This window comes from Sinohyriopsis cumingii, chromosome 1 (assembly GCF_028554795.1).
Source record: "Sinohyriopsis cumingii isolate HCF-2022 chromosome 1, ASM2855479v2, whole genome shotgun sequence".
NCBI lineage: Eukaryota > Metazoa > Mollusca > Bivalvia > Unionida > Unionidae > Sinohyriopsis > Sinohyriopsis cumingii.
In genome coordinates, this window is record NC_142961.1 from 3,543,117 (window position 1) to 3,555,342 (window position 12,226).

Consider the following 12,226-nt stretch of genomic DNA (forward strand, 5'->3'; position numbering starts at 1 on the left):
TTAGACCTTTTGGTGTCAGATCTAAGGCAGACCGGTCTGAACTGCATGCAGACAGGTGAACCTTTCAAAAACTAGGACAAGGTGGGCATTTGGAATAAAAAGTGGTCTCCATACAAAAATGGTGGGTCCAATAAGCAAAAATAGCAAAAAAAAAGAACTCCAACTTTTACCCTTCTGCTCATGTGCAAGCAAAATAACTAATGGAAAACAATGTTTCTAATACAACTAGGCATTAGGCTAATGGAAAATCTGTTGAACGTTGATGCATTAAGAAATAACCCCCAAAATGTGTTTCCTACTCGCATTTCAGGCAAAAACAACAAAAACCTAGAGGGCTGAATGAGTAAATGAACAATAAAAAGACCTCTCATTTTGTATGTTGGTTTTGTTTTAGTTTAATCAAAGTGGAATTTCTTGTTGTTTATACTCCCACCCCCCTCTGTTTAACTTGTACGGTTTTATGCATCAAGTAAACATATATCGATAATGCCTTGTAGATCGCCTGAAAGGGCAAAGCGATGTGTTTGCCAAGGCTACAAGTTGCATTTATTGCTATTAATAAGTGGCATCATATTTTTCATGGCTTTAAACAGGTATCACTGCTAGAACTTCATTAACTATTCCAAACTGAAGGTATAAGAGATTTTGGCTTCAAAGGTTGTAAATCCCTATTATTTCCCATTTATCTCAAACTGTTCATATTTATTCTAAGGTCTTCGTGAACAGTGTTATTATTATCATTCACTCAACTTTCAATCTATTAAATATCTTAAGTTTTCAGTTCATACATGTTAATTATGGCCAGATTCAATAACAGATCATAAGAAAATGAGAAAAACTAACAAACAGCAGGTTAACAACCCAAATAATTACACATTTTCATTAAATGCAAAATTAATTATTAAGCAACAAAGCAATTTACTTATTTTAAATAAAGTGCGAAATGAGAATTTTTAATCTTGATTTGTCAGTAGACGAATTCCAAAATAAAGATAAATGTAGTACAGTTTAAAAATGCATACTTTTTCCATGATGAAATAAAAAGTTACAGGTAGCGTGGATCAAAAGGTAAGCATCATAATCTCTCTCTCTCGTGTTTACATGTAAAAAAACAAATTTTATTTCGAAGTAAATTAAAAAAAATGAAAGAAAGCCTGTATTGTGTCATAGATTTGTGCTGCTGGGATAGATGTATATCGGCAGCACTGTGTTAAATGATTTTGGGGGATAATAACAATTGTATATGGTTTGTTTTATATACAGCTAGTGTGCTCTCCGTTATGGATCACTGCCATCTCACCTCTGTCTGCGCTGGTTCGAGTCTGGGATTCGGCCAATATGGACATGTGAGAAAGCTTGCCAGTAGTTTCTCATGGGTCAGTGGTTCTTCTCGGGGTTTTCCCGGGTTCTTCCTCCACCATTAATACTGGCCGGCATGCATAGCCTATCATGTGCTGAAAAATGGCGTTAAACCCCACAACAACAATATACAACTAGTGAACCAATTTTGCCAAAAAATATCACAACTTAGTCAAAAATTATTTTTGCCACTAACAACAAAAAACATTTTCAATCTGAAGTTGTTGTTTCTTGTGAAACATCAGTCATAAATAAAACATTGAAGGTCAATGCCATCCTGACTGGACGCTATTAACAAGTGTATCAGCTGATTCAATGAAAATTATCATTCCATGGCTGGTGGGTGAAGATAGATTCACGAAAAAGTAACAAAGAAAGTAACATTTTTTAAAATCCAGATCACTTGGTTTATGGCATGGGCAGCCACTGAAAAGGTGGCCTTGAATACTATGCCAACAAATTCTGCACATTTAAAAATATCATTAATATCATCTAAGTTTTAAATTGTTTTTGATTTTGTGACTGTTCATTATCATACATATCAAATAAAAATTATACAGCATTCATGTGCAATCTCTTCTTTAGTTTTATATTAACATATTTTCTGGCCTATAAGTCGATACATTTTGACTTGAAAGTCAGGTCTTCGTCTTATACTCTGAACTGACCTATATATGGATTATGTCAATGAAATTGCATTGACTTATACATGGATTACGGTACCTGGTATGCTATTAAAACTGCTCTATTATCGGCATAATCAAAAATAGGTCACATAAAAGTACAAATTCTTGTTAAATTACTATGTCAATAAATTGTTTTAAACTAATAAAACATGAAATTACTGGTAAAAAAATTCACCAGACCACATAGCGCACTTATGGTCTATACTCTATATGTACTATACTAATTCAAAGCATATTGTTTGCTCCTAAAAAAAGATATGAAATAATTGTTTTATTCATCCCTTTTAACCATATCTCATTCTTCCTCATCACAGTTTAGGAACTGGTCCATTGATATTTGATTTTCCAGTATACTGTTCGATATGCAAGCGATTACCGGTATAGCTTTTTCATTGATCTAATTGATCATACGAAGGGATGTAATCCATATTAACTCGAGCGGTCTATGATTATTTATAAAATACGATAGATTATGCTTAATAATGAATTGCCTAAATCACATGTTTATGACTGTATTTGACAAAGTTTCTCAAATCAATATGGTTTAAACTAAACTACCGTATTTCATGTAATTTTTTTGTACATGAAATTTTTTTATTAATTTCAGTGTACAGAAAAATGATATGTAAAATAAATAATTATCATCTTGCGGTTCTGACCAAGTACCAAAAAAAAGGATCGTACCTGAACAAATTCAATGGAGCACAGGCTACTCGACAACCTACTGGTACAAATGTACAAAGTAAATGTATATTTTCTGTCTCATTCTGCTCTCAACTCAAGAATCTAATTACAATAAAAATAAAAATACTCAAAAAGACTTTTGTTGTTATTAGTGAACGAGAGAAAAAGAGAGAGAGAGGATTATCTCTCAGTGTGAAATCTCGTCTGCAGTTAGAGCATATGTAGCTGTTATGTTGTGTAATGTTGGAAAAATTATAGTCATACATGTAAGACGTATAACATGTTATTATGTTTTAGTATGCACAAAAGTCAAAACATAAATATCAGCATCAATGTACATGTAGGACTAACAAAATGATTAAGATGGTTTGAACATGTTAATATGAGTTAATATGGATTACATCCCTTTGTATGATCAATTAGATCAATGAAAAAGCTATACCGGTAGATACGGGTATTATTAATTGGTAAATTTTATGCAATGAGTCCACATTGTCAAGAAATTAAGTGCAACTTGTATTTTTACAGCAACAATAATCTCATTATCAAATTGCAGTAAAACAATAAAGAACTTGAAATCATGTTTTAGTTAATGCGTATTAGCACATGCATGCAAGAGAGAGATGAAAAATAAATTATCCATGTACAAGACCGTATTTATTCAGGGCAGTTTATATTTGTAGCTTATCAATAAACACCGCTAAATCAACAATTCATTCTTGTTTTAACTACAATGTACATTGTAACAACAACCACATGGCTATGTAGTGTTATTTACATGGTAATTAAACATACTTAGCACTTTGGTTATTCCATTTGATACCAGACTGAGGGCAAGAATTGACAGAGTAGGTCAAATAAGCGAGACTGCCAGTAGGGAAATGAGGCCTTCTTTAGGGAAATGAAAATATGTCAATGTGCTACTGAAGCCGTTGTCCATACATAATTTGTTGTAAGGACAAGTGATCATACACATTACTTGTTATTCGAACTCACCAATAAATATAATAGAGTGGTATATCGTTGAATAGATTTGCAATAAAATGCTAATTATATCCAAGTCAAAAACAGAAGAAACACTCAAAAGATAGTATATGTATGTATGTATATGAATCGATTTAATGGAGTCAGTGACTTACAAGTTTTTATATTTTATGTTTGTATGACTATAACGAAACAATAAGACTAGTTGACCAAGGGGTTGTGATCTTCACTTTAACATGTACTGAGATGTAATTTTTGTTGCATAAGAAAACATCAAAGGGTTTCTGAACTCATTTTAAAATGCACGTGGTGTTTTGTTATGGGGACAGACTTTATAAGGAGAACTAATTAATGATAATATTTATAAGTATGTTCTGTGAAGTCCTTTATCCATTTGTTAATTAACAGCATTAGATACTGTAATGACAATAAGAGAGCTTATGCATCAATCATTGTATTTTCTCACCAACAATTAATTATTAATTTTCATAAAAACAAATTGGCAATACAGTATTATCAATCTTTTTTGCATTTTTCCACACTAAGAAGTCTCTCCTCATTATGGTTTATATGCATGCACACATCAGTGCTGAGACAAAGGTTAAGACTGAATCCAAGAAGACATCGTTAGGCATCATCCCAGGTGGTATGACAAAGTTATTACAACCATTAGACATTTCCATTAATCGCTGTTTCAAAGCTGAGCTTTGGATGTTGTGGGAACATTGGATGAAGGCAGGCAAGTACACCTTCACAACACGGGATGTTTTTGGCATGCTACATATTCCCAGGTTGCACATTGGGTTCAGGATGCATGGGACAGGGTTATGAATCGTCTGTTGTGAATAGCTTTGCTAAAGCAGAAATTGTCAGTGGGATAGAGAAGCCAGATGAGGATGATGAGATGGAGACAGACAATAATGAGAACATTTCCAATGATCTGAGCCCAGATATAGCTGCCATTTTTCATTCCGATACAAGACAAAGACTTCGAGGGATCTTCAGATATTGGAGATGATTAAGTGAATTCTTAATCATTATTTTCTTAATTAGAATGTGAAACAGTTCTACTACAGGTAATAAAATGAATTACACCACTGATGTGCTTTCAATGATAACTGACGTGTTAAATAATATGTATTATAAAATTGTTCATTTGTGTAAAGTTTATACAGCATTTCATAGATATGTTTAAGGATAATAAAAAGTCTTTTTATTTTTATTTATTTTTCGCTTGTAACTTTTCTGTTTTCTGTCTCTTAATTTTCTTCACATTTCTGATTTCCCTATGGATAAACTCATTTCCCTATTGTTAGCCTCACCGAGTTTATCTCATCTGTCAAATCTTGCACTCAAGATTGGTTTCAACTGGAATAATCAGGTTAAAGTTTTAGACCTTTAATTAACATGTACGTAGCCTGCACAGCCATGTGGCTCTTGTTGCAATGGGTATCATAATTAAAACAAGCATAGACTGTTTATTCAGCTGTGTCAATTGATAGAATATAGAAGTGCCTTGTACAGGAGTAAAATCACAAGCATGTTAGCATCGATGAAGCAATTTCACAATTGCCATTAATATGGAATATCATACAGTGATACCATTAATATTCATGAAACCAGAAAACAATAATACAATGCAGAAGATGATATTAGGATGGTACAGCTAACAAAGACAACAAAATTCCCGTTTTATCACTACTAGTGCTTCACACGTAATAAATATTTTTCTTTGTCACTTTGAAATGGTGTTTGTCCCCAAGATTTGAGGACATGGAGACAAAGAACTGAAACATATACAACCCTTACAATATATAAAAAACTGGATAGTAACTTCTCAACATTAAAAGGATAATTCAGATGACAGCTTAGATTCATCCATTTAATTAGTGTTTTAATTTTTCTAAATGATTTTGCTCAGAAAACACTCTCATTTACACACAGTCTGCAACTAAATGCCATCTGCTGACCATATTTACATATTTATTTTCAACAGTGCATGCCCACAGAAGATACTTTAAATATTTTTTCAATCAGGTACAAACATACAATCTGTTAAGTTAAAATGATACATATATACCCAATATTTATACCAGTTTCATGTGATATTCTTGAAAGATTCCCAGTGAACACTTTGATTTAAAAACACCTACTGAAAATATTTGTGTCATGTTCATAATTATTAAAATGTTTACATGCATTTCCAGTTAGCAGGCTCTAAAAGGTTTATACTGCAAATATGCCAAATTTTGGGGAATTTTTAACAATACTAAAACACTCTGATTAACAGTAAAATAGAATATAATCCAAGTTTGGATAAACAAGGCTAAACAAGCAGCCTTCAGAATATTCCCAATTTTGTCTTCCCTGTGAATTAGAGACAATGTAAAAATGGATTTTCACATGAAAGGTAAGAAAACTTTGTTACATTGATGCAAAAAATGAAGACCCTACCACAGGTCAGATATCAATCACAAGTTCCTGTGATCTATAAAAGGATATTACCAGTACAGAACAATACCTTTACTGTTTTTGAAATTACAGCAGTAGTGATTCCAGCAAGAATGTCACTAGGATTACGAAGATACTTCACCAATGTCTCTGCAGTATCCATGAGTTCAAGCTGAAAAAGAGAAGAATTGCGCATGCTGCTTCAATTAAAGTGATTATAACTATCTCCAATAAACAGCATCTTGTTTAGCATGGCAGCTGCATACCTCATCTTTTCTTTTATATAGATATTAGCACTTTAATTTTGGACTCCTTTTACTCCAAGTTTAAGATGATATGAATGCATTCACATAATGCTAATAATGTATTCAATCCAATTATTTTATTCAAATTCCACTGCTATATTTTAAATTCATTATAACATGGTAAATGTGCAAATTAAAGGGAAACAACTCCTGCTTCATATCCTATCCTATCCATTACTGCAGGTGTATCTACTAGGTTTACTGACTTGATTCACCAACAGTAAACATCCTAAATATAACTTCTGAAAGCATACTGTAAATGCATAAAATTCTTTATAGTTATAAGCAGTTACTTAAAAGCACACATTCAACTTTTTACATCTGCTTATTTTATAGTTATATGCACCAATTTTCAACCCAAGTTTAACGAATAAATCATTATGTGACCTCTTTGGCCTTTTTATTATAAACTCCAGAAATGAAACAATTTAATAGTCCAACAATTTTATTTTCAATAACAATACTGACTGCCTAAATGACTGGCACTCAAACTCTATTCAAAAACTGTTAATAGGAGTGGTATTCTCTGATCCATTTCTAAATGAAGAAGCAGGGGATTTCAGGGCTTTTTTTAAAAAGGAACTGTGTGTAAAGTAAAAGTAGACAAGTAAATCACCCAGCTCCTGCTGATAAGGACAGCACTGGATAAGGGAGTTTTCTGATATTTCAGGAGGGATTTACTGAAGATAATATATATATATTCAGCTAATGTGAGTATGTGAGAAAGCTTGCCAGTAGCTTCTCATGGCTCGGTGGTTCTTTCCAGAGTTTTCCTGGGTTCTTCCACCACCATTAATACTGGCCGCCATGTATAGCCTATCATGTGCTAAAAATTGGCGTTGAACACTACAACAACTATATATATATATATATATATATATATATATATATATATATATATATATATATATATATAGTGTCGTAATAATTAAAATGGAACATGAAACAACTGTCGGAGCCCCAAGTAACCGAGTGGTCTAAAGCGCTCTCCATTACGGATCAAGGCCATCTCACCTCTGTCTGCGTGGGTTTGAGTCTCAGATTCGGCTAATGTGGTTGTGTGAGAAAGCTTGCCAGTAGCTTCTCGTGGGTCGGTGGTTCTTTCTGGGGTTTTCCCGGGTTCTTCCTCCATCATTAATACTGGCTGCCATGTATAGCCTATCGTGTGCTGAAAAATGGCATTAAACCCTACAACAACAACAAAAAGAAACAACTGTCCAACTACACATATAGTACAAAAGGTAAAACTGAACTTTAATCATATATTATATCCCTAGTGGTTAGAGTGTCTGCCTCAGATGCAGGAGGTTGTGGATTTGATCCCCGGCCAAATCATACCAAAGATTTAAAAAATGGTACTAACAGCTGCCTCGCTTGGCTCAGCATTAAGAGGATAGTGTTAGGACTGTTCAACCTGGTGTCAGGATAATGTGACTGGGTGGGACATCATGCTACAAGTCTGCGACATGATGCCCCAGTGCTAGACATCACTATAAACTGCCACATTGCAGACATCATAGCAATATGACTGAAAAATTGTTAAAGCTAAGTTAAAAATCCAAATCACACTCATATATTATAATCTTTTCAGTTAAATCAAGTCTTCAATGTCATTATATTTAATTAGAATAATGAAAGAGTGCTGCATCTGGGAATATTAATGGTAGCAACATGTTGAAACTTCCATAAAATTAATTTCAGTCCATTAACCATAATACATGTAGTTTCACTTCAAGATAAGGAGCAGGCTGGTAGTAAACTTGCTTGTAAAAATGTGAACTTCACAATATGATGAGTGAAATTATTCAATTCTTGTCAAATTCAACTTACATGTAATTTCCTTCAAAAAAGAACTGTCATATATGATTTGTTAAAGAATGTCTTTTTTCTCTATAATATAAGATGCAAGTCTTAGTGTAAAATGTAATCAGTTTTAGCTGCACCACAGTACAATTTTATGTATGGCTCAAGATGGTTGCCTTTAAGGCACAAAGAGCATAAAATAAAGATAAAAGATTATGTTTGATTTTAAAGAATATGTCAATGTGGTAAAGTATGTACATTTACTATAATTAAATTAAAATATTAATTGATGTTCTAAAATTTAATACTAAATACTTGAAACAAAGGATATTCAGTCCTAACTGTTGTATGCTTTACATCTTAAATGTCATCCAAAAAATTTACAGATGAAAATTTGTGATCACTATGGACATTCACAATGGTAGCCAGGTACTAAACTGGGTCAAGAAAAGATGTTGGGTCTATCAAATCAAATAACATGTACTGTACTACAAAGCTGTCTTCAACATATGCTGCTTTTACTGAGGCACCACACCTTGTGACATTCAATCCAGTTTATACTGGATCACACGTTTCAGTCGGCCTTTTCCACAAAATTTAACAATGATTTTGCCATATATATTTCTCCAAGTGAATAAATAAATAATAAAGGAATATGGATGTACGAGGATCCAAATAAAGTTAATAACTGCATTTAATCAAATGTAAGCCTCATGTAAGATTGGTCAGTTAACCAAATGATATTCTTCTTTAAATAAAGTCATTATTATTATTATTATCCGAAAAAGCACAACTTACTAGTCGGTTATGAACAACTATATGACCTGCATGATTTTTATAATATAGACAACCTCAAACACATCTCAAGCTGGCTTAGTGAAGAGAATAAAATTACTGCCAAAGACACACAAGATGATCAATTTCACTAGCTGACAGACATGTCTTACTGATTTTGATTGGCTTGAGTAGCAATGAAGAACAATAATTAAAATGATTAGGGTCAGAAAATGTAAAGATGAGATCTGCCTGAAAAACACTGTTGCCTTTTTTACAGCAACAAAAAATGAGGACTCAAACCAAAATAAATTCATGATTGAAGTCGTTAATCAAGCACAAGGAATTCAAATATTTGGTATAAAAGGCCAAGGGGGGGGGGGGGCTGATAATGATATGTATATGGAATTTTTTGAATAAACAAGAAACACATAAGGATATTTATGACCTGTGTTTCTTTTCTAAAATATAATTTAAATGACCCCTTGGACTGTAAATGCAGTGTGAACTTTTATTACTGCTGAAAGATCACCATCAAGATTAAGTGTTCACCTCATCAGCAGGAGTCGTTGATTCAAAATACCTGGGTGTAAAATACAAAACTAACTGCCCATTCAAATCGCCTGACAATACACGCAGCTGATACTGACCCTTAGTATAATGATTTTATGCTACACATTGTATGTTATAAAATGTTATAATGCAATGTTATTGTATCATTCAAATGCTCGGGACATTGGTCGGAGATAAAACCTAGGATCGTTTCCCGATTTTGACAACAACACAATGGTAAGAACCAAACTAAACTGACAATTTCTGTATTTATATTTGCAATGATCTAACACGTTTATCTTGTAGTATCAAACAAAACTGACAAAGGTCGAACGAAATGGCAAAAATAACATAATTTCTTTCAGTACTGCATCGACCAGAATCTTGTGATAGACGTAAACCAAATAATAAAAAAAATAGCTAATATTAGCAATGTGGAAGATACATATCGCCCTAAAATCAAGCGCAGACCTCTGTTCAATCGACCATACATAAAATTTCAAAGATTCCTTTCAGTCCACCGAAACGGAAATACACCATACACAAATACAGCAGACGACACATGTCCCGTTATATGCTTGACCTATAACCTCATTGACGTCACATGGCGCGAATGGTTGCCACATTGTATACAACAAGCACGTGTATGCCAGATGTAAACATTGCATTTTTAATGTACAGATGTGACGTTTGGAAAATTAGGGTTTTCAAGTTCAAAATTTCTACACAATAATAATATTTTGGGAAAACTTAAACAGTTAACAGCATTTTTCATTCAGCACAATGCTGTTTAAATGCTATGGTGTATGTCACTGTGCTTTACAAGAGGCGATAATGTAAATAAGATCGCGCTCCCTCATGTACGTACCGCGCTCTACCCTTTGCCTGCTGCATTGCATATTGTTAGCGCTTGTTGATAGCTGGCATGCACTGCCACGATAATAACAAAGAGAATAGAGCATTTTTCAAATAATTTCATGCATTTCTAACATCAAACTCACTTAAATTATGTACGCTAAACCATATCTCTTCTTCCCCTACCCACCTCTCAGCTCAGCTCGTAAGAATGCTCCCTTCATTACATAACAGATGCGAAGCTAAATTTAGCGTCTATTCAAAGCGCCATCATACGACAACAATGCCTATCACACAATGGAAGGATGGGTGAATAACTCTGAGTAGCTTTAAACTTCTCTACAGGTATGCGGGATATTAAAAAACTTCGTTTTTTCGCTCTAAAAGTTTAATTTTCAAGTTTTAAGATATGAAATCAATTTTAACTGTCATCTTTAATTGATTTTCATCAAATTTAGTCCCGATTAGTGAGCGGTGACGTAATTTAGCTACAGCAGAAGCTTTGGTTGAAGCCATTTGGCTCAGCTGGCTTTTGCTTCCAGACTCTGCGGTTTTCCCACCAGAAGGTCTAATTGATTAATATTTATAGTTTTTCTTATTTTCAAGTTGTTTTGCATTTAAATTCTTTAAAAATAGATTGCCCTACCCCTATGAAAACCTAAAATTGCAGCTGCCTGAGTTTATTATGTAAAAATTGAGACTGGAAAGCTGGAGACCAAACCGTCGGCTACGTGCTTTTGTTCACTTTTTTTTGTTTGAATTTGCCCCGCTTGTTATGTTCGATTATTTTCACTAATTAATAGGAATAAAAGGCAAAATGTATTGAGAGTAAAATGTATGTATTCTGCTTTATTGTTTAGCTAGTGCGCCGAACGCATGTCGTCTAGCAGATACTCTGCAGGTGAGGCAATCTGGACAAAGAGGGAAAGCTAGAAGATTTAGATGCAAAACACACAAATAAATGTTATATTGAATCTTAGCAGATGATTTATAGCTACTTGAGAAACGGTTGAAGACAATAATCACAATGACAGAGAGCTAAATCCACTGAAGAGTTAGAGAAGACAAAAAAAAATATGCACGGAAAGGCGTGGCGTCTGTTTACCATAGAGCACAAGAACAGTTATGTTGCTTACACATGCAGGAGGGCAATTTGCCAAGGCATCTATGACATCATCCATCAAGTAAATCTGCAGCAGCCAACTTTAATTCTGTTGACATACGGTGCTTCAGCTGCTTGCACCTGCGATTTTGAAATAAATAAAATATCTATTGCACATGTCCAACAACCATGCCCGCATCATTTGTCCCAACCACCAATCGAAGGCAAATCTGTTAGAAAGACTGGTTTCATTGGAGAGAGTGTAACTTGAAAAAAACCCTTTATTAAGTGGTAGGATTCTTTCTAATTGATTTTTGTAACCGAGCCGGGTCTGTTATGAAAGATTTTCTCTAATCAGTTTAATTTATTGGAAAACGCAACCTGACATGGTCTGAAGGCAGATTTCAAATTGAGCCATATCTTTAAACTTCGATTTAGAAGCTGCGAAATAAGAAATTGCCATTTATCATTGCTCCTGCGCTTTGTTGTGAAGACGTTGTGAAGTTTAGAAGAAACATTCATATAATTCAGCTGAAATCATCACTTTCAAAACTCACTGTATTAGGACAATAATGGTTTGAATAATCTTGAAATTAATCGTGTTGATTGGGGGGAAAATTGCTGGATACATGTTTGCTTTGATACAAGCCATTTTTATACTCTTGTTCCGC

The 12,226-nt window shown here is 33.7% G+C and overlaps 1 protein-coding gene across 1 annotated transcript in view; it reads right to left on the bottom strand.

The window, feature by feature from the left end:
• Positions 1 to 10,667, bottom strand: part of LOC149806328 (uncharacterized) — a 237,878-nt gene extending 227,211 nt beyond the window's left edge. Inside the window, exons 1-2 of the mRNA XM_089951266.1 lie at positions 10,600 to 10,667; positions 6,235 to 6,336 (exon numbers count right to left, since the gene is read on the bottom strand). Of these exons, the coding sequence (XP_089807392.1) occupies positions 6,235 to 6,327 (93 nt within the window). The 5' untranslated portion in view covers positions 6,328 to 6,336; positions 10,600 to 10,667. The remainder of the gene's footprint in view (positions 1 to 6,234; positions 6,337 to 10,599) is intronic.
• Between the last annotated feature and the right edge of the window lie 1,559 nt (positions 10,668 to 12,226).